The sequence below is a fragment of the Sceloporus occidentalis genome, unplaced genomic scaffold (genome assembly GCF_023333645.1).
Source record: "Sceloporus occidentalis isolate IW3139 unplaced genomic scaffold, rSceOcc1.0.p SCAF_7, whole genome shotgun sequence".
Lineage (NCBI taxonomy): Eukaryota > Metazoa > Chordata > Lepidosauria > Squamata > Phrynosomatidae > Sceloporus > Sceloporus occidentalis.
Window position 1 is genome coordinate 28,003,243 of NW_028316987.1, and position 27,693 is coordinate 28,030,935.

Here is a 27,693-nt window from a genome sequence, read left to right on the forward strand (position 1 = left end):
ATTTGTTTCCGACTATATAAATCAAAACTAACAGACCAGGAAACATTTTATCTTTTGCTTCATAATTTTTGAAATTGTATTTATTAGCATATACCAAAACTGGTTTATTTTTGTGAAATCTAACTGGTTTATTTTGTAGGGGTAGCTATGTTGGTTATTTAGTAAATTCAAACAAAATCCACCAAACAGTGATACCTTTGTTGGCCAACCTTTATACACAATATACTTGTTGCAAGCTTTGAAAGCTACACTGGTTTCTTCATTTGGAATCAGCTTATCTTCCACAGATGAGATTTCTGACCCTATGCTCTGCAATACAGGCCTGCCTCGGCCGAAGATGCCTCCCAGCACGGGCCGTCTAAGTTGCAATGGGACACCTGGCTTCAACGACTTTCGTCACCCTGTGGGCAAGGCTACGCCTGAGACCTCTACAGTCTTGGTTCCTCTCTGCCTTTGATCCCGTGCGAGACCATCCGGACAAAATACTCACCATCCCAAGAAAAGTCCAGAAGTTGTTACATTGGTGGCTCCAACCCGACAACGTCTGCTCCGGCATGTCCTTCGTTCCACCTCAGCCGGAGGTAACACTAACAACAGACGCCTCTCTACAAGGATGGGGCGCTCATGCATTAGACTATGCCATTAAGGACAAGTGGACACAGCCAGAGTCCAAGCTGCACATCAATGCGCTCGAAATGTTGGCGGTAGAGAAAGCCCTCAGAGACTTTCAAACTCTCCTCTTCAACAAGGTTGTGCTTCTCCTGGCGGACAATACCACAACTATGTATTACCTCAACAAACAAGGAGGTACCAAATCGAAGACTCTGCTAGACATTACCCTTCGTGTGTGGGAGTGGTGCATAGAACACAGCATCCTGCTTCAATGCATTCATCTTCCAGGGGACGAGAACGACCTGGCCGACCAACTCAGCAGGTCCCCAACAACGTGCCACGAGTGGAGACTGCATCTGGACGTAGTTGCCCATCTATTCCAACGTTGGGGTACACCAGTAATAGACCTGTTTGCCTCCCCCAGAAATGCTCATGTTTCGAGGTTTTGCTCTCGGGTTCGAGGAGCCGGTTCTCTAGGAGATGCCTTTCAGTTCCAGTGGACAGAAGGTCTGGTCTACACGTTTCCCCCCTTCCTGCTGATCACCAGAGTGCTGGCCAAGATGATGATGGACAACACAGATGCGATCATGGTCACCCCATGGTGGCCCAGGCAGCCGTGGTTTGCTCCCCTCCTCCAGTGTGCTTAGGACGACTATCTCCGGCTCGAGTTCCGGCCCGATCTCCTGTCTCTGCACATCGGACGGATTCTCCATCCCGATATGCAGACCCTGTCACTGGTGGCATGGCGGATTCGGCGTTGATATCCCTGCCTCCTGATGTCCGGGAAGTCCTGCGAGCAGCACAGAAACCTTCCACCCAAAGGTCCTACTGTTACAAGTGGGACAAGTTTGTTACCTTCCTCAATGACAAGGACATTTTGCTATTTCAGGTATCCATCCACACGATTCTGGAGTTCCTGATGTCTTTGGTGGGCTTAGGTCTTTCATTAAGCTCCATAAAAAGTTATTTGGCAGCCATCTCGTCTCACTATATTTTTGATAGTAAGCCGTCTTTGTTTAAGGATCCACTTGTAAAACAGTTCCTTAAGGGGTTAAATAACTTGCACCCTCCTTGCTCCATACCGACCCTGGCATGGAGCCTAGACTTGGTCTTATCCCAGCTTGCACTCAAGCCCTTTGAACCAATGGCTACTGTGGACTTGAGGCTAGTGACTTGGAAAACAGCCTTCTTGGTGGCTATCATATCCGCTTGCCGGGCTGGAGAACTTTGTGCCTTGTGGGTGGACCAGCCATACCTTCGGTTTCATAAGGACAAGGTGGTGCTTAGGACAGACATATCTTTCTTACCAAAGGTAGTGTCAGCCTTTCATATGAACCAAGACATTGTTTTGCCTATGCTTGCCCCGAACCCGACTTCCGAGGAGGAGCGTCGGATCTATGCCTTGGATGTTAAGAGGGCATTAGCCTTCTACCTGGACAGAACCTCGGGCTCGAGGGCTACCAATAGACTCTTTGTTTGTTACTCACAGACCAAAAAAAGTCTACCGGTCTCTCCTCAGAGGTTGTCTAAATGGATAATGAATGTCATTCACTTATGCTATGAACTCTCGGGGAGACTCTGTCCCGAACGGGTTCGGGCTCATACAACTAGGGCAGTAGCGGCATCCTCTGCCTTTTTGATGGGAGTCCCTTTGGAGGAGATTTGTAGGGCTGCGGTTTGGTCCCAACCCTTGACATTTGTTAGACACTACAGGCTAGATGCCAGGGCTAGACAAGATGCAGACTTTGGGAGGGCAGTGTTACTCTCTGGTTTACACTAATGGTGTTCTTATGATTGCACTGAATGCTTCAAGCACCTTGGTTGTGTCTTTTATTGTTCTTGTTTCATATGTGATTAAAATTGAATTTGCTTAGACGCTCCCTCCTCCATTGACTTAAGCTCGCTAGTCTAACCCATTTGTGTGATTTGCAGAGACCACGAAGAAGAAGGACAGGTTGCTCACCTGTAACTGTGTTTCTTCGAGTGGTCATCTGCGAATTCACACAAACCCACCCATCCATCCTCTCAGTATCTCACTCATTAACAACGCTTGCTGCCGCGCTGCTTGTGGCTCATTTGGAACTGGAGAGGAGCGGGCCACCAGGGGCCTTATATACCGGATGGGCGGGTTACCGCCAAAAAGTTGCAGAAAGATACATTACATTCTGCCCAGAGATTCTAGAAGTTTCCAAGTTTTGCTGCGCAGGCACAGAATAACCCATTTGTGTGAATTCGCAGATGACCACTCGAAGAAACACAGTTACAGGTGAGCAACCTGTCCTTCTCCTGGAAAGAATGGAACGGAGGGTCCTGGATGGGGAACACACACAGGAAGTTTCTACAGAGGAGGTCACTTCACATACACAGGAGATAGGCAGTTGGAAGAATGTGACACACAGAAGTAGGGAAACCAGGGATTGTTTTGGGAGCTTGCAGCTACAGAAATAATTTGAAGCTCTTTCCCTTATCAGAGATGACGAGGAAGAGCAGCAGAAGCAGTCCTCAGGGACAATGCAGGGGACCTTGAGAAATCGGAAATAGATGCTGCTAAGCCTGGGAAGAGTTATGTAGTGGTGGTAGGGGACTCCTTGCTGAGGGCTACATAATCAGTGGTTTGTGGGTCTGACAAGATGTCTTGGGAGGCAAAGATCCATGATGTGACGGAGTGGCTGACAAGACAGGGCATGGTCCAGAAAGGGAGAGGAAAATAGCAGAGGTGAGCAGCTGGGTCCATAGATGGTGCCGCCAGGAATGATTTGGATTTTTGGATCATGGACTGTGGTTCCATGGGATTAAAAAAAATGTATGCAAGACTGGGTAGATGTTGATCAGAGGGGGTTTCTTCTGGTAAGATTAATGGGAGAATTTAAGAATAATATTAAATACTCTAGAATTTTATCAACAACATGGGGACAGGAAATTAGGAATATTATTCACAGATTTTGAAAAGGCTTTCGACACTGTGAGCTGGGAAATTATATATGAAATTATAGATAGAATGAAATTAGGAAACAAATTTGGAACATGGATAAAAGAAATTTACAAAAACCAATTATGTTTCCAAATTGAAAGAGGCACCAGACAAGGCTGCCCCCTCTCCCCCTTACTGTTTGTTCTGGTGATTGAAATGTTAATAAAAAACATCAAAGAAGAGAATGAAATTAGAGGACTAAAAATTAAAAAACATAACTTCAAAATTAGAGCTTATGCAGATGACCTTACAATAATATTGGATGAACCAAATTCAAGTGCAGAACTCCTGGTAAAAAAGATAGATGAATTTGGCTATATAACAGGTTGTAAATTAAACAAAGACAAATCACTTTTCTTAACTAAAAACCTATCAAAAATGGAGGAGACAGAATTGAATATGTTAACAGGAATAAATATTCAGAAATCAGTGAAATATTTAGGAATAAATCTGACTAATAGAAATATAAACCCTTTTGAAAAAAACTATAAGACTTTATTGAACTAAATTAGGAAAGATTTGGGGAGATGGAGTAGAGAAAAATTATCATTTCTAGGTAGATTCTCAGCAGTTAAAATGTTAATTCTCCCAAAATTAATTTTTCGATTTCAAATGATTCCAATCCCAATTTCAAGGAAAACATTTAAAAACTGGAACAAAGAAATAACGTCCTTTCTATGTGAAGGGAAAAAACCCCGTGTTTGCCAAAAAATCTTACAATATTCAAAACAGAGGGGTGGTTTGGGGGTTCCGAACCTAGAATTACATTATGACACATGTTGCTTAACTTGGCTGAGGGAATGGACTACCCTTAAAGATAGTAGTCTATTAGCATTGGAAGGTGAAGGCCTGCGTTATGGGTGGCATGCTTACCTTGTTTATGGAAAAGAGAAAATGAACAAAATTTTAAATAATCACTGCATTAGAAGGTCTTTATTAGATGTATGGAAAAGATATAAAAAAAAGAATAATGGCAAAACTACCGGATTGGGTCTTCCCACAAGAGGCTTTTCAAAGAAGGGAAATGATACAGGATGAAAATTGGCTTACTTATAAAATTTTACTTAAAAGACCAAACTGTTTAATACCTTCTTTGCCTCAATCTTTCCCAAAAGGAAAACAGTGCTCTAACTGGTAAAAATAGATTTATTTATTTATTTATTATATTAATTTGTATTCTGCTTTTCTCCCAAAATTGCAATTGAATTATGCAGAACCTTATCACATGAGAAAAGTTGAAACAGATGGGGAGAGCAGTGTCTTTCTTCTTGCCTCTCTGCATGCTGTCGTAGAACTTCCATTCTCCTTGTGGAGGGAGACAATAATAAAAGCATGTCTTTTGCCAAATGGATTTTTCCAGTGCAACAAAATACAAGCTTTTACGACTATATCTCTTAGGAAGAGAACCGAAGAGCTTCAACAGCATACGGAAAGGTACAGAGAAAGATGTTACTCTCCCAATCCATTTCAGCTTTCTCTTCTCATGTGATAAGGCTTGCACTAAGGGGACCCAGAATAAATAGAAATAAAACCTGGGAAAACAAGGCATATGTAAGTCTACAGAAAAACTGGATGGTACAAGTGTAAAGTTCCTTACTTTAGCCCCAAATCTGCTGCAGTTCATGGCAAAAATTATATGCTGTGATTGTTGTTAAATCTCTCACTGCTTTCTGTGGTCAATGCCTAAAGATGGAAGATGTGTAAATTTACAGCACTCTATAAATAAAGCTTAATAATAATAATAAGAAACCAAGATGAGTTTGAGGACATCAACAGAGATGAGGCCTATATAGGATTTTCTACACTTCTGGCACAAATATGGCACCTTTTTGCTTCTTTCCAGCCTCAAAATACAGCTTGTTCATTCAGTTAAGTGGTATTATACTTCTGGTGTTCTAGCAAGTTGCCCTGCATTCCAGTGATAGGGAAAAGGCATCATAATCATCATCATATGTCAAGAATATGTCAACATTTCATATTCAGTTACATTCCTGCTAATGTAACAGCAGCAAAGAGGCAGAGCCCTGGTAGGAAGAGAAACCTCATTCCCAAACTCTTATCAGAGTTTGGGAGAATTCAGAGCAGGATATGGAGTCGAGACTGCTATACTCATGTTGGTAGATGATCTTCGCTTGAGCATCGACAGGGGAAGTATGACCCTGTTAGTGCTCCTGGGTCTCAGGGGCTTCCGATACCATCAATAAATAATAATAACAACAACAACAACAATAATAAAATATTTATTTATATCCCACCTCTTCTGTTTGAGGATCAAGGCTGGTAACAACAGAGTTTATAATACATTAATATAAAAACAGTAAAACGCACAAAACCCTGACCCAACCCTCCCTCCCAAGCTATAAAATTAACATAAAACATGATCAAAATATATAACCATGGTATCCTTCTGGAACGCCTGAGAGAGTTGTGTACTGGGGGCACTGTATTACAGATGGTGATGCTTGGGGACAGCTGCTCCTCTAAAAGAGAGTTTAAATTTAAATATCTACATGAAATTGCTGGGGGAGATCATTCGCAGGCATGGGGCAGGGTGTTATCAGTATGCTGGTACACCCAATTATATCTCTCCATGCTCCAGACCATAGCGTCAACTAAGGAAGGTGTCTCCCTTCTGAATGAATGTCTTGAAGCTGTAATGGGCTGGATGAGGAAAAACAGACTGAAACTGAATCCAGATAAGATGAAGGTGCTTGTAGTTTGGGATCCTAATTCGGGTTTGGAGGTTTGTCAACCTAAATGACTGTGTTTGTAGTTTGGGGGTACTTCTGGATCCGTCGTTCCAGATGTCAGCTCAGATAGATGTGACATCCAGGAGTGCTTGTTGTCAGCTTCGGTTGATACACCAACTATGTCCCTTCCTAGAACCTGAGGACTTAAAAACTATGGTGCACGCACTGGTAACCTCACAACTTGATTTCTGCAATGTGTCAACATTGGGCTACCCTTGTATCTAGTCCAGAAACTTCAATTAATACAAAATATGGCAGCCAGGGTGGTCACTGGAAGATCTAGAGGTGACCATATTACACCTATATTAAAGTCTCTTCGCTGGCTACCTATTAATTTCTGGGCACAATGCAGGGTGTTGGTTATAACCTTTAAAGCCCTTTATGGCTTATGTTCAGCCTACCTACGGGATCGCCTTCTCCCATATAATCTGCCCCACACACTGATTTCTTCAAATAAAAATTTACTTCAGCCAGCTAAAACTAGGCTACCCAGAGCACCTTCTCTTCAGCTGCCCCTAAGTTATGGAATAGCCTGCCGGAAGAGATTTGAAATACTATTAGCCTTGATTGCTTTAAAAGGGCAATCAAGACATATTTCTTCTAGCATGCCTTTCCACATTAAGAGCCTTGCAGTCATTCATTTGAATATTGTTCTAATTGCCTCTCCCCTGTTTTAATAATTGCTTTAACAATTGACTAATAATTTAATTGTATTTTATTGTGGATAGGAGGGTTAGAGAGTGTTTGGGATATAAGGAAACTTGTGATTATTGTATTTTATGGATTTTTAGTGTAAGCCACGTCGATCGATTGGCGAAGCAGGATACAAATAAATTTTATTAGTATTATTACTATTATTATTGTTAATAAATATGTGTAACTCCACAGAAACCTGTTAACATCAGGGTGGAAATCATGCAGCCTTCTACATCACAGAAATATTGAATTAGAAGGGACTAGAAGAGCCATCTAGTCCAACGTCCTGCCGTTTGTGAATTAATTTGGTTGTTCTTGAGCTGTAAGTTCTACAGTCTTTTCCAGCATAGCCATTGGTAAAGAATGCTAAGAGCTGCAATAGCACAACATACCCCCTACCTACCAAAAGAACCCAAACCTTTTTAGTTCTGACTCAACAATGTGATTTATATATAGTCAAACTATATATTGCTCAGACATAATGCCAAATCATGGTTTAACATTGCATATACAATTCTCAGGCTTGTGTGCTTCCTTTTTTGGGGCAATTCCCTGTTTTTTTTTTTTTATATAGTATTAGGTAAATGTTTGCCTTTTCAATTGAAGTGGCAAACTGTGGTATTTACTCCACTAAACAAGACTGGCAACCATTAGAAGCTGCTGGCTTCCTAATCATCTAAGAATACTCCAGCTGCAGGCATGGTAATATGCTCATAGAGTATCCATTTCTGACTGCAAAGTTTACAGCTTGTACAGGAATCTAGTACAAAAAAGTGTGTGGAATGATCTTAGCTCATCTTACTGCTTCAGTCTTACACAGCAGATTGTAACTTGGCCAATACAGCCCCTGGTATTATAAATGTATGAAATATGCATCTCTAACAAGGTAGAAGATGTAAATGGATTCAATTTTTATTCAAAGCCTCTTGAATTCATTACTTGAAATACCAGCCCGATGCACTTTTTGGAAGATTTGATCTTAAGTAACAGTGATGATCTCTGGTTAATAAGGTGAAAGTAGCAGGATCGTTTCGTGGGAGTGACCATGTTCTCTTTGCATTTGTTATATAGCAGAAAGGCGGAAGCCAAGCATACTAAGACATGCATTCTAGAGTTTAAAAAAAATCTGATTTCAGTAAACCTAGGGAAATACTGGCAGCGATACCATGGTCATGAATAGAGAAGAGAGTTCACGAGATGGGAGTTTCTTAAAAGTGAGATATTGAAGGCACAATTTCGAACAGTTCCAATGAGGAGAAAAAATGGGAGGTGTCCCAAGAAATCAGGAGGGATGTCTAAAGAAGTTTCAACTCAACTAATTCTCAAAAGGGACATGTACAAGAAATGGAAAAAGGGAGAAATCACCAAAGAAGAATTCAAACAAAAATAGCCAGCTCATGTAAGAAGAAAGTCAGAAAAGCTAAAGCACTGAACGAGCTCTGCTTGCTAGAGAGGTTAAGAACAATAAAAAAGGCTTTTTTTGGTTTTGTTCATAGCAAATTTTTTTTTTTTGATCAGGAGGGCTTTAAACTGAGTTATGTAGGGGAGTGAGACAGTATTCTGGAAGACAAAAGGGCTGGAGAAAATGGTCAAACTGTCATAGAATAAACAAGGCAAACAGTGCAAGGACCCAACAGTGGGAGGCAAAAAACTTGCACAGGCAGCAAGTAGGAGGGACCCATGGTCTTATATACCTCTAAACTAATGCACAGAACATAGGAAATAAGCATGATGAACTTGAACTCCTAGCACAACAATGCAAATATGAAAAAAAGGCATCACTGAGACCTGGTGGGATGAGTCTCATAATTGGAATGTAGTAATACAGGGGTATAACTTTTTAAGAGAAATAGGTAAAGCAGGAAAGCAGGAGGAATAGTGTTATTTGATCATTTGTATATACAGCGCTGTGTACATTTACAGTGCTATAAAAATAAACTATAATAATAATAAATTATATGTCAGGGATATTAACACTAGTGAAGAGATCCAGGACATCAGTACTGGAAGCCAGGTGGAGAGCATCTGGATAAAAATCAAAGGGGAGGGAAACAACAAGGATGTTGTTGTGGGAGTCTACTACAGACCCCCAAGTCAGATGGAGGAACTGGATGATGCTTTCGTGGAACAGATGACCACACATCTGGAAAGAAGAGGTGTTGTAGTGATGAGATATTTGTTGGAATTCAAACCCAGCCAAATCCTCAAGGTCTAGAAAATACTTCACTTGCCTCATAGACAATTTCATTGTACAAAAGGTGGAAGAAGCAACAAGGGATCAGCTATTTTAGATCTGATCCTAACCAACAGGGATGTGCTGGTTAATGGGGTGCAAGTGGTGGGATCCTTAGGAGGGAGTAATCATGCTCTCCTGGAATTTCATATAGGATTTTAGGCTGCATCAATAGAAGTATAAAGTCTAGATCAAGGGAAGTAATGTCATTCTATTCTGCTTTGGTCAGGCCCCACCTGGAATACTGTGTAGGCCCCACAATTCAAAAAGGATGTGGAGAAACTGGAGCATGTCCAAAGGAGGGCGACTAAAATGGTGAAGCGTCTGGAAACCATGCCCTATGAGGATAGACTTAGGGAGCTGGGAATGTTTAGCCTGGAGAAGAGAAGGTTAAGAGGTGATATGATAGCCCTGTTGAAATAGTTAAAGGGATGCCATATTGATGAGGGAAAATGCTTGTTTTTTGCTGCTCCAGAGACTAGGACTCGGAACAATTGATGCAAGCTACAGGAAAAGAGATTCCACCTCAACATTTGGAGGAACTTCCTGACAGTCAGGGCTGTTCGACAGTGGAACACACTCCCTCAGAGTGTGATGGAGTCTCTCTCTTTAGAGGTCTTTAAAGAGAGGGTGGATGGCCATCTGTTGGGTATGCTTTGATTGAGATTTCCTGCATGGCAGGGGGTTGGACTGGATGGCCCTTGTGATCTCTTCCAACTCTATGATTCTATGAAAAGGGGAAAAAAGGAAATGATAGGGCCGCTGCATAGAGAAGATGACAAAAAATGCTAACATGGAACAGAAAATAGGCAGAACTACATAACACTTTCTTTGTCTTGGTCTTCTCTGGAAAGATGAACAATGCTCAACCTGGGGAACATGGAACAGATGATACAGTAGGGGAACTGTAGCACAGAACAGGTAAAGAGGGAGTACTGGAATACCTGGCTACTCCAGAGCCAGATGAATTATATCAAGTGGTATTAAAAGAACTGGTAGAAATAATCTCAGAACCATTGTCAATAATTTTTGAATATTCCTGGAGAATGGGAGAGGTCCTAGCAGACTGGAGGAGGATTCAAGATGCAGGATAAACAATTCCACCTAAACATTAAGAAGAACTTCCTGATGGTAAGAGCTGTTTGACAGTGGAACAAGCTGTCTCAGAGAGTGGTGAATTCCCCTTCTTTGGATGTTAAAAACAAATGCTGGATGGACATTTGTTGGGAATGCTTTGGTCATGTATTCCTACATGGCAGCGCGTTAGATTAGAGGGCCCTTGTGGTCTCTTTAAACTCTAGGGGTCTATGGTCCAAATCACACTGCAGAAGTAATCCAGTTTGAGACCACTTTAAAAGCCCTGGCTCAATGCTAGGGAATTCTGGGAACTATAGTTTTATTAGGCATTTAGCCTTCTTTGTCAGAGAACTCTGTTGCCACAACAAATTAAATTCTCAGGATTCCCTATCACTGAGCCAGGGCAGCTAAAGCAGTCTCAAATTGGATTATTTTTGCTGTGTGTTGGGACCTATAATTCAGAGGTAGTAAGTAGTAAATACAATCCCTTTACATTTCTTTTAGAAAGATGAGTTGTCACATTTCTAAATTCTGAGATTGTTAACTTATTTTTCAATAAGCACAAGTATGCAATAAGCACATACTAATAAAGCAGCAACAAAAGCTACAGAGGAAGGTATTAAAACTATTTCTGGATAATTTAAAACTTGGTAATTCTTATAGAATACTACTGAAATTTTCAAAATCCAACTGTCACACCTCAAGCATTTTTTAACTTGCCTCTTTTATGGAGAGTATAATGGTATTTAAATCATACCTCTCTTTTCTCTTTGTTTTCTTTGTCCTCAGCATCCCTCTGCCAAACGCTTTTCATATCAAAATCAAAAGGCCCCCTTTTAGGCTCATAGTTGGAGGCTTGATCAGCTTTAAACTCTTCATGAATCAGGTAGTCTGGGAGGGTTGAAACTCGAGGTCTGCAGGCAGAGGTTTTATCATTATTCTTTATGTATTTTTCATTAAAGAAATTATAGTTTTTCAAGCTAATCCAAAATTCCTTTTATTTCAACACTCCAACTCCCTCTCCAAATTAGCGATATCAATGAAGACACAGTATACTTACTTAGACTCATCAGGTCCTGCTGGTTTGCTATGATGGGAGTACCACTCAGGTGGACCATAGGACCCCAGGGACACTTTTCGCGGAGTAGATGTAAAATGTTTCAACAAATCTGAAGGCAAAGATTTAAAGAGAAAAGAGAGACGGTAAAGATATTTAAAGAAGTGTGCATTTAAAAACAATAATAAATAATTTTGTTTTCTGCACACTGGAGCAGTAATGCAACAAGGGAGCAGTAATACAAATGTTTTTATTCTAATTCTCTGCATGAGACTAAGATTCAGTTTATACATGACAGTGGAGACTTGTGAGTTGATAGCTTTTAATTTATTTTTATTTATTTTTTGGTAAAAAGCAACCACTGATAGGAAAATTCAGATTGTGTTTGCACATGCATACATACGGAGCAACAAGAAACAGATTAATGAAGGCAGGAATGGGGCTGAGCTTTTCAGGGATTGTTCTTACTAGAATGCATTCTTCAAAGATCTTGCCTATTAGGGCAAGGCAGAGAAGCATGAAGATGTTCCCCTTTTTCTGCTGAAAAATTGGAAGTTACAGTGTCGAGAAGTTACAAACAGTATTTTACAGCTCCAGATAAATCATACTGGATGGCAGTATTATTTGAAAACTTGTTATACCAAAAAAAGCTCCTTAAAACCATGCCAGATGTCTTACCTATAAGCACAGAAAGCTCACTGTGTGATCATTAAAATATGGAGAAGCAAAGAATTTGGGGTTGGAAGATCTGTATCTTTCTTTGTATATTCTATTATCTCACCAGTTTATTATAGTATTTGTCACATTATCTCTATGTATTTTATATGAGCCTCCCAAAATAGCTACAATGTTCATATGAATTTAATCACCAGGTTGACCGCCTTGTTTTGCCAGCTTTACATATTCTGAGTCGGTGTCTTTGATCCACTTCTTTCGGCCCCCAAAGGTAATCTCACTGTGGGGTTCTCCAAAATCACCAAGACCTGGGATCTGGGATGTTGGTTGTTGTGGAACTTCAGAATTAACATGGTCTTCTGATCGTTTCAGTGGTACATGATAATACCAATCTGTATTGATAAGAAATTATAAATGCCATATGATTACTTGTTTGATTTCATAAATTACACACACATTAAAAGTTAATGTAATATATTGTGCATTACTGGACAACTGAAGAACTTTCATTATAAGATTTTTGTTTTTCTTCTAACACACACACACACACACCCCTTTGGTCTTAGGTGGCCAATCAGATTTTTCAAGGCTGCTTACAGAACAGTGAAAATTCATATATTAGAAACAATTATTTAAAAAATCAGATGCATAAATCATGGCTCCTATATTACCATGTGCAGTTAAATCAAAGGCCTGATGGAGGTGCCATCCTAGAGGGAATTTTTTCAGCAAAGCCTCTTCTTCTGTGTTTGATTACTAACATAAACATAAGAATGGAGCATAACTTTAGCCTTAGTACAAGATATGGGACCTGGTACTGCCTCTACTTGGTAAGTTTGTTGTTAGGTCCCCATAGTCCTAATTCCACGCTCAAACCACTATACCATACTGGCTCTCTTATCCATATATTTTCAGAACATGTTTCAAAGATTCAGACATATGCAGTTTGGCTTTCCTTGTCTAAAAATTGGAGAAAATATCTATAAGGTATGCTGTCTGACAAAGTCAGATCTTCTTTCCTGGCATTCCTAAATTGTATTCCTATGTCTATGTTGTAGACTTCCAAAATGAAGTCTTATGGAGCCTATTTGAGTTAAATGGCACATCTCGTTGTGTGCTTTCAAGTTGTTTCCAATGTATGGCAACCCTAAGGCAAACCTATCACAAGGTTTTCTTGGAAAGATTTGTTCAGAGGAGATTTGCCATTGCCTTCCTCTGAGATTGAACAAAATGTGAATTGCCCAAGGTCCCCCAGTAGATTTCCATGGCCAAGTGCAGATTCAAACCCTGATTTCCAGAGTCACAGTTCAATGCTAAAACTACCAAATGATGCTGGCTCAAAAATGGCATTTACTTTCAAATTAGTATGTACAGGGATTGCAGCCAATAAGAAAAACAGTATACTTCAGGGTAAAAACCTACTGCATTTCCGCAAAACATATTATAAAAATGTATTTTGAAGCCTGCATGGCCCATTTTTGGAGCAATCAGTTTAACAATCTGATGTAGACACTTTTTATAAAAGTATTAAAAACACAATAAGTATCAGTAGGGGTAAATCTCACCCAAGGTTCAAGAAAGGCTGGGAGGGGAAATGTGGCAAGGATGAATGGGGCTCATGCATGTGGCAGTGCACGCCCCATTCATTCGAATGGGATGCGCCGCCCCTTGCACCCTGCGCACTCCCGCACGGCTCTACGCAGATTTGAGCGTATGCTCAAATCCGCATATGACGCGGCTGCCCTGTAATAGAAAATGTAAAGAGATTCAGAACTCGAGGAGAACAGAAAAAATCTCAAACACTAAACATAAGGATAAAGGCACCTCTTCTCTCAGTACAGAACCTCAGAAAGTTACGTCTTCTGAATAATCTGGGGATGAGCTACAAACCCCATGGTGCTCTGGTCCTGATAATAACTAGCCCTCCTTGTCCAGTACAGGATCTCAGAATGATGATTAACAATTGAGCAACTGTATATACGTAAAAAACACTGTGCTGTATCCTTGTGAATGTCACTGATGATCCAAGTCCGTGAAATAAGTATCTGCAGTGTCAGGCAGTGAAATTATTCTGCTGCTGCAGCAACAAAATCCAATCAAAAAGTCTGAGAAAAAATCATCGATGGTGCTTGCAGCAACATAGCATGCAAATATAACATGTGGTTTTAACTGGTAGCAGAGTCTTTCATTAATTATACCTTTTTGATAGTGAAAATTTTCATCAGGACGGCTACCTCTGGAGTACTCTGAGGCCGTTTCGACTCTCAAGTAGTCTTCATCAGCATGCTTGAATCATTCTATGCCGGATTAATATTGTAAGTTATGTATTCCATGACCTGAATAGACTAGAAAGCTGGGTCAAAGCTAACAAAATGAAATTCAACAGGGTGAAATGTAAGGTATTGCACTTACAGCGGAAAAATGAAATGCACAGATATAAGATGGGCGACACCTGGCTTAATGAGACTGGGTGTGAAAGGGATCTTGGAGTCCAAGTAGACTACAACTTGAACATGAGTCAACAGTGTGATGCGGCAACTAAAAATACCAACGCAATTTTAGGCTGCATCAGTAAAAGTATAGTGTCTAGATCAAGGGAAGTAATAGTGCCACTCTATTCTGCTTTGAAAAGAGATTCTGCTTCAACATTAGGAGGAACCTCCTGACAGTAAAAGGGCTGTTCGACAGTGGAACATACTTCTTCAGAGAGTGGTGGAGTCTTCTTCCTTGGAGGTCCTCAAACAGAGGCTGGATGGCCATCTGTCAGGTATGCTTTGATTGAGATTTCCTGCATGGCAGGGGGTTGGACTGGATGGCCCTTGTGGTCTCTTCCAATTCTATGATTCTATGATTCCCAGATCTTGTGAAAGATAACACTTGTTTTTCCTTTGTGTGTGTGTGTGTGTGTTAAATCATATATGCCTTCTTGTATTTAGAGTTTAAATTCATTTTCTTTATTTCACACACTCTATGTGTTAATGCAAGTAATCAATGGCGCGTTACAGAGCGCCAAAAAGCAGTGCTCTGCCTGTGCCGTCATTAGCTGCATTGAGAAGTCCCAGTGGCCAAACCGCGAGGCTTCCCGGCGCAGCTAAAAAGAAGCGCCAAAATGGCGCTTCTCTATGCATCGCGGCTATGATGCCGTGAGGTGCCAATGGCGCACAAGTGGCGTCATATGCGCCACACGATGTGCGGACACAGCACGTCCGCTACGTAAATATGGCAGCCGCCATGTGGAACGGGCACCGTCATTTTGTACTGACTCGGTCCATACTAGGGTTAGGGGCGTCTGGAAGTGACCCCCCTTTCTAACCCTAGTACGGACTCAGTCCATACTTTATGATGAGTCTTGTCAGCCTATCCGTTACATCATAAATCTTCATCCCATGGAGAAAACAAATCTTACAAGACATCAGGCCCAGACACCACTGTTTCTTTTCCACTGAACAATCACTTGCTACCACCTTCTCCCTTTCAGAATTGACAGTAGCTCTTCCATCCACAGTGCTCTCCAAGGTCACCCAATGACTTCAGAGGTAATTGCCGATTAAGGGGAGTACTTGGAATTAGTTGTGGAGCTCCAGGCTTGAAGCATGTTTCTGGATAGCTCTTTTTCTGTGTGTCACATTCCTCCAAGTATCTTCTTCCTTAATTGTCACACATTATAGACCCCCCCCCCCCCCCAATTTCTTAACCATCCAGAAAAGTTTGCTCCACTCTTTCCAAAATAGCCTCATCTTGACTGTGTGCCTTCTCCTCTAAAGGGGCAACCAATTTGCACTTTTGGTGCAGGTATGGCACAGCAGATCCTCTGGCAAGAAAACAATTTGGCACAGATTGTCACTGCAACAATTCTGTCATCATCCATGTTAGTCATTCTATATTTGTAGAGGAACATCTATCCAATATATCCCCTGGGCTCACTTTCATGTTTAACAACTTAAGTGGTTTGTCTCTTTCTTCCCCAAATAGCGAATAGAGAACATTTGTAAGTTCCTGTACCCAAAGCATATTCAATCCTTAACCTGCTGGCTATCACTTGCTCTCCTGAATAATAGAATCAGGGCCATCCAGTCCAACCCCCTGCCACGCAGGAAATCTCAATCAAAGCATCCTCGACAGATGGCCATCCAGCTTCTGTTTGAAGACCTCTAAGGAAGGAGACTCCACTACACTCCAAGGGAGTTTGTTCCACTGTCGAACAGTCCTCACTGTCAGGAAGTTCCTCCTAATGTTGAGGTGGAATCTCTTTTCCTGGAGCTTGTATCCATTGTTCCGTGTTCTAGTCTCTGGAGCAGCATAAAACAAGCTTGCTCCCTCCTAAACATGACATCCCTTCAAATATTTAAATAGGGCTATCATATCACCTCTTAACCTTCTTTTCTCCAGGCTAAACATCCCCAACTCCCTAAGTCGTTCCTCATAGGCCATGGTTTCCAGACCTTTCATCATTTTAGTCGCCCTCCTTTGGACACATTCCAGTTTCTCAATGTCCTTTTTGAATTGTGGTGCCCAGAACTGGACACAGTATTCCAGGTGGGGCTTGACCAAAGCAGAATAGAGTGGCACTATTACTTCCCTTGATCTAGACACTATACTTCTATTGATGCAGCCTAAAATCGCATTGGCCTTGTTAGCTGCCGCATCGCACTGTTGACTCATATTCAACTTATGGTCTACTTGAACTCCAAGATCCCTTTCACACGTAGTTTCATTCAGCCAGGTGTCCCCCATCCTATATCTGTGCATTTCATTTTTTCGCCCTAAGTGCAGTACCTTACATTTCTCCGTGTTGAATTTCATTTTGTTAGCTTTGGCCCAGTTTTCTAGTCTGTTCAGGTCATTTTGAATCTTGATCCTGTCCTCTGGGGTATTAGCAACTCCTCCTAATTTGGTGTCATCAAATTTGATAAGTATGCCCCCAATTTTGTCCTCCAAGTCATTAATAAAGACGTTGAATAGCACTGGGCCCAGGACAGAGCCTTGTGGGACTCCACTGGTCACTTCTCTCCAGGATGAAAAAGAGTCATTGTTGAGCACCCTTTGGGTTTGGCCGGTCAACCAGTTACAAATCCATGTAACAGTTACTTTGTCTAGCCCACATTTTACAAGCTTGTTTGCAAGAATATCATGGGGAACTTTGTCAAAGGCCTTACTGAAATCAAGATATACTATACCCACAGCATTCCCTTCATCTACCAAGCTGGTAATTTTATCAAAGAAAGAGATAAGGTTTGTCTGGCATGACTTCTTTCTCTGAAATCCATGTTGACTTTTTGTGATTATGGCATTGCTTTCTAGATGTTCACAGACTCTCTTTTTAATCTGCTCTAGAATCTTTCCTGGTATAGATGTCAGACTAACTGGATGATAATTGTTTGGATCCTCTTTTCCCCCCTTTTTGAAGATGGGGACAACGTTTGCCCTCCTCCAGTCTGCTGGGACTTCTCCTGTTCTCCAGGAGTTTTCAAAGATCATTGCCAATAGCTCCGATATTACATTTGCCAGCTCTTTTAATACCCTTGGGTGTAGTTCATCTGGTCCTGGAGACTTATATTCATTTAGGTTAAGCAAGTATTCCTGTACTATCTCTTTACTTATTCTGTGCTGAATTTCCTCTTTTCTGTCCTCTGCACCATTATCCTCAGGTTGAGCACCCTTTGCCTTTTCTGAGAACACAGAGGAAAGAAGGCATTGAGTAATTCTGCCTTTTCTCTGTCTGCTGTTAGCATTTTGCCATCTTGCATGCAGTGGCCCTACCATTTCCTTCATCTTCCTTTTGCTGCGGACATATCCAAAAAAGCCTTTTTTGTTGTTCTTAACCTCTCTAGCAAGCCTGAGTTAATTCTGTGCCTTGGCTTTTCTGACTTTACCCCTACACAGGCTCGCTATTTGTTTGAATTCCTCTTTGGTGATTTCCCCATTTTTCCATTTCTTATACATGTTCTGTTTAAAACTTAGCTCAGTTGGAAGTTCTTTAGTCATCCATCTTGGTTTCTTGAGACATCTCCCATTTTTCTTCCTCACTGGAAATGGGGAAGGATGACCCCATTTGACACACATTCTAACCTTTGCAATGGGCAAGCCTATTCCAGGCCATAATTTGTCCAAGACACCTAGAATCGGAAGGACTTGACTCATAACATCAACTAGTTGAAACAGTGTTCATTTTAGCCTAAGGGGCCTTCACTCTCCAGCCTACAGAGAGGTGTGATAATGAGCAGCACACATAGGCGTCTTTCCAGGTAACAAAGGGTTAATGATTTAATGTAACTTAAACTCATTGGCCTGTTACAAACTGCCAAAATAAAGCTGCTTCGGGTCTCTTTGGAGATATGCTGTTTAAATGATGCATGCATTCTAAGAATCCGGAAGCTGCACCAAAGCCACACTCCAATGCTTAGGAATGGAGTGTGGCTTTGGCGCGACCTCTGGACTCTTAGGACCCATGCGTCATTTAAATAGCATACCTCCAAAGAGACCCGCAGCAACTTTATTTTGGCAGTCTGTAACAGGCCAATGAGTTTAAGTTACATTTTAATGGTGCTCTTTGGCACAGAGGTGATGACAGAGCAACTGCCCAGTCAGATGGTCAGCTAAGTAGAAGCATCACGCAGTTGACTCAAACATGTGGCCTAAGGCCATCCTCTCCAAAACCATCCAGCCCAGAATCACTACAAATCGCTAGGAACTGTTTAGCCAGTGTGTGTCAGGGCTTTTGGTTATTTGGTGTTCTTGGCTGAAATGATCTAATCTGTTCTGTATATAGACAGCTCACTCAAAGTCAAAAATTGAGTTCTACATGAAAGATGGCAGAACAATGTTCAAAATTCAAGTGGAATGTTGAATCAACTTTCAGCTGAAAAGAAATGCCTGGATACAGAACCACCTTGTTGCAATAGAATCTCAGGTAAGAAGGATCAATATAGACTGCACAAAGCTCCCCAGCTCTCGCTGAGGTGATTGCTACCAAAAAGGCAGTCTTCCAACTACAGGTAAGTAGCCTCATGTTGCAAGAGGCCATAGTTTCTGGGACAGAACCAACTCCAAATTCCAGGCTGGTGTGGGTCCCATCATTGGTGGATGGAGATTTGTATAACCCTTCAAGAACTTCTTCAATAGAAGATCCTGAAAGCAAAGCAGCCAGTCTTGAAGCTGCAGCTGTGAAGATACTGCAGCCAGATAGCGCTTTAACGAAGACAAGGATAAACTGGAATCCAAGAGGGACAGAAGGAAGTCCAAGGTATGCTGGGTTTGAACCTGAGTCAGTGTAACGGTGTAACATGTGTTATCAAGTTTGGTTTTATATAAATTTTGGGTGCCATGCGATCTGAATCTATGACCCCTGACTGACCCCATCGCTAGCCGCCATTACCCTAAAAGCAAGCTGACCACGTAGCCAGCAACTCCTTGCTAGGCATGGTCAAGGAAAAAGGTAGAATTTAAACCTTTCAGCAAGCAGTTTTGGGAGTTGCCCTACTAGTTTCGCAGGCTGCCCAAAGCAGGAAGACAATAGCAGAGCTTCCTCCTTTTGAGAGCCAGGGATTAAACTAATGGCTCAGCCTTCGAGATATTTGTTCCTTCCTGAAAAGTGCCAGACCTCTTCTTTGTGTATCCATTGTGTAAGTTTTGGCTTAGACAAAGATAAAATCATCAAGCCTTTATTCACCAGGCTGCCAAAGCCTGAGGTTATGTTTAGGGGTATAAAAGGACCCCTCTTCCAACCCTCCAGTGGGCTTGTAGATTCAGTTCCAAGCCTGAGTTCCTTGCTTGTAGAGCATCTTGCTCCAAGCTTGCATTCCCTGAGCATTTTGTTCTGCTGAAATCACTTGAGCGAAGCCAAGCTCACCGTCACCGGGCCTCTTGTTAGCTTTGCCCACCGGAACTCAGCTCCTAGCCACCACGGCTGCCACTTTCTTTCCCCATTCTCGTGGCCGTGTCCCACCATTCACCATCCCTCACATCCGTCACTTTGGAGAAGACTCCTAAGGTAAATACCCCAATGGTGCCTCTATCCTTTCTCCTTTACTCCTGAACTCACCCCTCCCTTGCTTTAGCATTGAATGTGGGTGTGCATGTGTGATCCCCTTTGTTGTGTGGCTTTAATAAATGTTTTATATTTGTATTGCAACTCATTGGCATTTTGAGTCTCTTTCTCTCTGGGGGTGGACTAGATGACCTCTGGTATACATAGGAACCCGACCCCGCTGTGTGCGTTGTTAGGACACACCTCTCGTAATATTTGAACTAATTAAATTCCCCTGATTCAATCCTTCCTAACACATGGACAAAATCTTTGGACGGGGAAAATCGGGGTTTAAAAAGCGATTATCCCGTGCAAAACTTGATATTGCAATTAAGATTTTCACACACATTGCTATTAAACAGGCAGTAAACAACAACAAATCATTTTTGGGATTTCCCTGTGAATGATTTGTTGCAGTTTATTGCCTGTTTAATAGCAACGTTGTGTGAAAATCCTAATTGCGATATTGTCTTTTGCTTGGAATAGTCACTGTTTAAACCCCTGATTTTGCCTGATTCCCCCCATGTGATAAGGTCTTATGTAAACTTGATCCAATTATAATTGTAAGATTACTAAGTTGATGGCCTATTGGTCATCCTGATGATCTGTCGAATCGGGTCAGGTAGCTGTTACAGATGAATCCTCCAAGCCACCAGATCTAGGTGATAAATCTGACCATTACAGATGGTCAGCAGATTGGGTCAGAGGTAATCGAATGATCCTCAGACTAGATGGAGGAGTGGTTCAAACCAATTCAATGGAGAAGAGAGCAGTCCAAGGGGAGCCAAGTCAAAACTAAAGGCAGATAAATGATGCAGAGAGGTTTCTAGATGCTGCTAACATGGTGGAGGAAAAGGAACTGAGGTAAATGAGCAGGAACAGTGCGGGATAAGTTGGAAGTGGATGGACCTACCAGCAAAAATCTTGCCTAGCTATTTGAGAAGGTTCCAAAGGTGCAGGAATATCCCAATTGTGTGATTCACAGAGATCATGAAGAAGAAATAACAGCATATTTATGGTGGACATCTACTACGAGACCCTCCCCCCCAGCCAGTTTGAAGATTTGAATTATGCCTTCCTAAAACAAATGACTGAATAGTAAAAGAAAGAGACTTAAACTATCCTGATAACTTTTGGAACCACACTTTGCCAAGAATGTAAGGTCCAGCAAATTGCTCAGTAACCTCCCAGACAATTTCATTTATAAAAGGCGGATAAAGAAAGAAGGGGAACAGATATTTTGTATTTTATCATAAACAACGGGGTGAACTGGTCAATGAAGTGGCTGGATGGTCATCTGTTAGGGATGCTTTGATTTAGATTTCCTGCATGGCAGGGGGTTGAATTGGATGACCCTTGCAGTCTCTTCCAACTCTATGATTCTAAGTGCAAACAGTGGGATCTTTGGGTGTGAGGGACCATGTTCTCTTAGGATTTGTTATGCAAAAGGAAAGAGACGTAATGAGACACTTATACAAGATTTCAAGAAAGCTGAATTAGGGAAATATTGAGTGAGATCTGATGGGCTGAAAAGCTCCAAGAGTAAATTTCTTTATTGAATGGAACTAACATATTATATTATAAATATTTAAAGAAAATAATACATACACTTGTATAAACAAACATAGAAAACTAGTTATTCAAGTGAGGTTCAGAGCCCCTAGAACCCAAGGTGTGTCAGTATTTTGCTTGCTAAATGCAAGATGAGATTTGAAAGAATCACAGAAATGCAAGCTCTACTGATTTCCACCCCCATCCCCTCACCACTTCATTTGGCCTCTCTTGCCAGCATTTCAAAAAAAGTTTCTGTGTTCTCTTTCTTATTTCCAGTCTCCACCTGTCTTTCTTCTCATCTTGTGTTCCCACTTCTCTCCTCTCACTTTCTCTGGATTTCTCCTCTAACCCAGTACTTTATCCACCTCAGTCCCAGTCTCCCTGTGTGACTTCCTCTCCTCTGGTGCTTTTCTGCTTACTTTCATTTGTTTAATAACAACAACAACAACAACAACAACAATAATAATTTATATATCCTGTCTCCCTATGGATCGAAGCGGGATTACAATACAAAATAAAAATAAAAATACAAAACCAGCAATATAACACAATCCCCCAAACCCTCCACCATATATAAATTAAAAACCAATTACTGTTAAATAATAATAATAATAATAATAATAAATCCTAAAAGCAATTTAAAAACATGCAGGATGAGAATAGGGCAACTAGGGGAAGATGGGGCTATCCTTTATGGGAGGCCAGTCCGGAAAAGATCCATCTTGCCAGAATTCTTAAAGGCATCTAGGGTGGTAAGGTGACGGATCTCCTCTGACAGGTCATTTCACACTTTCGGACCGGCAGAAGAAAACATCCTCTGGGAAACCGTAGCCAGCCTGGTCTTATGTGGCTGCAATAAGTTCTTCCCAGAGGATCTGAGTGTGCAGGGTGGATTATATGGTGAGAAGCGTTCCTGCAAGTAAGCTGGGTCCAAGCCATGTAGGGCTTTAACTACTGCGTCTGGAAGCTAATTGGCAGCCAGAGAAGAGATTTTAAAATAGGTGTAATGTGATCGATCTGGATTTACCAGCGACCAGTCTGGCTGCCATATTTTCACCAGTTGAAGCTTCTGAACTTGGCACAAGGGTAGCCCCATGTAGAGCACATTGCAGAAATCAAGATGAGAGGTTACCAGTGCGTGTACTACCGTTTCTGGGTTCCCCCAGCTCCAGGTAGTGTCGCAGCTGGTGTATCAGCTGAAGCTGATAGAAGTGCTCCTGGCCGTTGTATCTATTTGTCATGATAATTGAAGAGACGAGTCCAGGAGCACTCCCAAGCTGCGACTACAGTCCTTTAGGGGAAGTGTGACCCCCATCCAGGACCAGTTGGCATATGCCAACTAGTCTTATAGCGAATACCTCTGTCTTACCAGGATTTAATTTAAGTCTATTTTTCCTCATCCAGTCCATTACTGCCCTAAGACGTTCATTCAGAGAAGAGATGCCTTCCTTACTCACTGCAGCAGTCTCAGACACAGAGAAACATATTTGGGTGTCATCAGCATACTGATAACACCCCAGACACAATATCCTCTTTCCTAATAGTGGCAGACCTATCAGCTCAGCTGCCACTGTAAGTAAAATCTAGCCTGTTACAGACTGAGTGCAGAAGGAAAGAAAGAACAAGCTAAGACAGAAAAAGCAACAAGACAGGAAGGAAGAGCAACAAAAAAGAGCAGAGAGAGGCAGAGACAGAGAGAGATGAGATCCACAGAAGGCAAGCAGAATTGCTTGTGTATGTGTGTGAGTTCATGTGTGTGAGTGAGCCAGTTTTTTCCTCCACCTCAAACTGGAAGCCTGGCTCATTCACACGTTCTGGATAGGAAGCTCCTGTACTCTGTGGCTGGTGGATTATCAAGTGCACCAAAGAACAAAGAACCATAGAGTGCCTGCTCTTTTAAAATTAAATTAAATTCAGCAATTAATTCAGAAGTGATCAGTGAAGTTGAAACGAAAATTAAGTAGCTATTTTCAGTAAGGAAAGGTGTTTATCTGTAGTAGTGTTTTATTTGCAATGAATTAAATTAAAATTAAAAATAATTTATTTGTAATTAATTTTATTTTAAAAAAAACACCAAAAAAGTGCAGCCCTCCAAAACCCAGAATGTGGCCCCTGCCTCCCAAGCAGTTGTGAACTCCTGTTCTAAGGAAATGGCTCTGCAGAACTGTAAAGCACAGTGTTGTAATATAATTTTAAAAAGGAACAGCATGGAGATTTTCAACAGAAAATAAGAAAAGATAAGTGGCTGAAAACCACTTTGGTATGCTTTGTTCCACACTGCACAGCTCATTATACTGCTAATCTGTTTCATATTAAGCTTTTCTGAGTTTTGATGGTCTGTACCTCAAAATAACATATAAGGATGAGAACAAGGAGTGTACTTGCCGCATGAAGCATATTGGTTTGGGGGTCCACGGGTTTCTTTATTTGTGTTCCTCATACCTGTACAATGGAGAGGTAGTTTTCTTTTGAAAAAAATAAATACTTCACCAAATCATACATAATAATTACTAAAGCAGACACACACGCACGCACACACAATCTCAGTTTTAAGCAGTATGGTGCACATTATTTCAAACTTTAGACTATGACCAGATTACATCTTTTATCTTGGGGTCTACTGGTGCCTTTTAAAAATGCAAAGTAAGAGTGTAATATGTAATATGCGTACTGATAATCCCTTGTTTATTTATTTAATATTCCACTTTTCTTACCAGCAGACATCATTGCTATGTCTGGGTATGCACTCTTAATTAATAAATGTCTTTTTAGATCCTATGTCCAACATTCTTCCTAAGCTCCCAGCAACCAATATATCCCAGTGGGCTCACAAAAACTAGGCAGCTGGTCCCTGCTGGATCGCAATCTAGTTTCCCCCATCCTTGCTGCATTTTATTTGAATGCCACAGTAATCTCTTCCACCCCCATAAAAACAGGCCATATGAAGAATCAGGAAACAAAGACTAGAGAAATTGGCCTTTGATAGGCATAGAGCAGGATACTATACTACTACTACTAATACAACTTCCCAAGCAATTCTTTGCCTGCTAATGCTTTGCCTGTTAAAATGTAGAAGTGTGGTCATGGTCAGGAGGAGGAAGGAAGGGTTTATGATTCCAGAGTTGAAGCTCCCTCACCTTAAAATTAACACCTCTTTTTGTCATTGCCTCCCACCAAGAAATGCTCTTTTCTTAATTTAATGAGTGCAGGCAATTTGATATTCTAAAATGGGTCAGTATGCCATCAGTAGGTTCAGAGCCCTACTTCAACCAGGAAGCTCTCTGGCTGAGCATTAAGAAATCTGATCTCTCCTAAGGGGTGTGCCAAAGATAAAACGGGGTTCCTTCTGAAGAGAGTCACAATTGTGCTTAAGCCCTGAGCTCCGTTAAAGACGGCGCAGTGTGTATGCAGCCGGACGGTTTCATTTGTAGCCAATGAGGAGGGAGGAAGCCGGAGCGCTTTCCTCTTGATGTTTCCGTTTGCTAACTGTCCCTCTCTGCCCCCCCCCCCCTTTGCTTCCTTCTGGTCGACAGGAAAAACTTGGGAGAAGTGCTGTTGGTTTGATGTTTAATCCCTCATAGGACCAGAGGTATTGCAAATGCCTGAGGGATGGCCTTCTAGTCCTACCTGGACATCTCTCTTTTCACACTCGAGAAGGCTGTCTCGGGGCCTCGGCTCTCTCCCAGGATCCCCGCCGCGGATGGCCCGGGGCGAAAAGCGTCCAATCCCCCTGCGCCCCGCTCCTGACTCCCCGGCAGTTCGAGGAGAGGAAGGCGGCGCGGAGGGAGACGAGGCCCTCAGCTGAGAGGAGGGTAAACAACCGCCATCGCCATAGCAACAGGAACCGTTGGGCCGCTGGAGACGGCTCGCGCTGCCCCTGGCCGCTGCGTGGCGTCGAAGCCGAACAGGGGCGGCCATAGCGGAGGGGAGGAGCCGCTCGCTGGCCCCCGCAGACCCTGCGGAAGCCCCCGCCGAGGGGCGGCCAAACGCCTCCCCATTGCCGCGCCCGCTTTCCTGCGGAGGCGGGGCTTGGAGCTCATCCAGTTCAGGTAGGAAAGGTACAAAATGTCCGAGCCGCTCTTTCTTCCTGAGGCCGAGAGGGGCGCCAGTCCTCTTCCCACGTCTGCGCTGGACCCCAGAGCCACGATCGTCACGCTTTAAAAGTTTAAACATCCGTTTCAGTTGCGAAGGGATGAATTGGCTGGCAGCTTGAACCCAGGACCCCGGGTTCAAATGTCAGGGCGTCCTCTGGCCAGTTTCTCAGCTTAATTGCATTGGGTTCTTTTGAAGGTAAATCAGGATATCCCCATTTCACAGCCCAGAAAAAGGAGAGAAGGAGCCGGGGAACAAGGTCCGGTAGACTAAAGACGGCTCGTTTACACGTGCATTGCGTCTACAAGGCCATCTCCCCTTCTGCAATCGCCAACGCTGGAGGAGAACTTTTGAATAACAAGCAGTTTTGCTTGTTTCACTGACACTGATTTCAGTACATTTTGGGGCACTTGATTATGCGACTGAGACTATTTCATATTTCTTTGCAATAACTGAATGTAAATATAATGAATTTTAAATAGTTTTAACGGGATTAAGAAAGACAAACCTTATTTAGCATTCTCTGTAACAGCCTGAGTTCTGGAGAAAGGAAACAGATGGGTTTCATTTTTCCTGCCTTGTGAAGTAGGTCCTATGGATAATCCCTTTGTTACTTCATTTCTCCTCCCAGCCTTTGAACATTGTTTTGCTTCACTCTGATTTGCATACCACAAAATAATATAGAGATGATAATGAACAAAACTGGAACTAACAGGAGTCTAAAAAGCATTTTTGATTAGTTATTCCTTTACATTGATGACATTCAGTCTGTCATACATCAGGGCCAATTGCCATACTTAATTATTTTTGTTGCATGGTGCTCTGTGCTTTTTCAGGACTGAAAGTCATTTTATAATAAACAAGTCTACAATTAGATCATGTAGCTCCACTGCTACAACCACTCACTCCACTGACTACTACTCTGTTTCCAGGAACAATGATGGCTATGACTTATAAAGCCCTATGGCTTAGGTCCAGGCCACCAGACAGACCATATCTCCTCCTGTATGCCTGCCTGGACCACAGGACAGGCTCTTTCAGTGGTTCCCAAACTGTGCTCTTTAAGGAATTTTGGACTTCAGCTCCCCAAATTCCAGACTATTGCCCAACATAGCTGAGGCTTCTGGGAGCTGAAGTCCAAAATCTCTTAAAGGGTGCAATTTGGGAACCACTCACCACCTTTATAGTTAGAGTTGGTGGGTAAATGTCTGCCCCTAGACTTGCATGGAACACACAACTGCCTCCCTCGGTAGGCTACAATGACCTATTCTTTGTTATCGTCCATTTGTGGAAGAAGAGTTTTAAAAAAAACTTTTGAAAGGCTTTAATAATAATAATAATAATAAAAATAAGTTTTATTTATATCCCACCTCTCCAGAGGGATTGAGGCAGGTTACAACAATAAGAAGTACATAAATGAAATACATAGATATAAAATAACATAATCCCCTTATCCCCTCCCTTAAAACTAAACAAATGCTGCTCTCTTTTTGTCCTTGCTTTTGTATTTTTTAAAGTTTGTTTTAAATTGTTTTAATGTTGTCTTTTTGTATGCTTAAACTGTATTATTATCACTTTTGATTGGCAAGGCACATTGAGTCTCAATCCTGAGGAAAAGATGATGATGATGATGATGATGATGATATGCATTCCTGTTGTAGTAGTGCTGTATTTTCTCTCAAAACAGTCTCTTTCAAAAATACATCCAGATAATCTATAATAGTCCATACTTTCTTATATCCTAGGATTGTCAACATTGAGATATTCTACTTGCCAATTAGATACAGCTGTTTTCAATCATTTCCAATGAAAATAATATTTTAGAATGCTCACAAATGAAGATATTATTTATTATCCTAAAATATTTTTAGGACAGTATTTTTATTAACCTTTCATTAAAAACACAAGTCCCCCCTCCCTATGTATAAAAGACTTCCAGCATTCCTGTAC

General features: G+C 41.7%; 2 protein-coding genes across 7 annotated transcripts in view; one reads left to right on the forward strand and one right to left on the reverse strand.

Annotated features, from left to right (window-relative positions):
* The window catches only part of CUNH7orf57 (chromosome unknown C7orf57 homolog), a 79,106-nt gene extending 53,598 nt beyond the window's left edge, over positions 1-25,508 (reverse strand). The window contains exons 1-5 of one of the 3 annotated variants that reach the window (XM_089532492.1): positions 25,279-25,508; positions 24,037-24,093; positions 12,266-12,463; positions 11,400-11,508; positions 11,097-11,253 (exon numbers count right to left, since the gene is read on the reverse strand). In XM_089532492.1, coding sequence (XP_089388618.1) covers positions 11,097-11,253; positions 11,400-11,508; positions 12,266-12,463; positions 24,037-24,091 — 519 coding nt within the window. In that variant the 5' untranslated portion in view covers positions 24,092-24,093; positions 25,279-25,508. Of the gene's footprint in view, positions 1-11,096; positions 11,254-11,399; positions 11,509-12,265; positions 12,464-21,934; positions 21,966-24,036; positions 24,094-24,788; positions 25,003-25,278 lie in introns of those variants that run through there. The other 2 variants (XM_089532493.1, XM_089532494.1) reach the window with 2 other exon arrangements.
* Positions 25,287-27,693, forward strand: part of SUN3 (Sad1 and UNC84 domain containing 3) — a 149,536-nt gene continuing 147,129 nt past the window's right edge. The window contains exon 1 of one of the 4 annotated variants that reach the window (XM_089532491.1): positions 25,287-25,700. The gene's annotated coding sequence lies outside the window, so the exon portion shown is untranslated. The remainder of the gene's footprint in view (positions 25,701-27,693) is intronic. The other 3 variants (XM_089532490.1, XM_089532489.1, XM_089532488.1) reach the window with 3 other exon arrangements.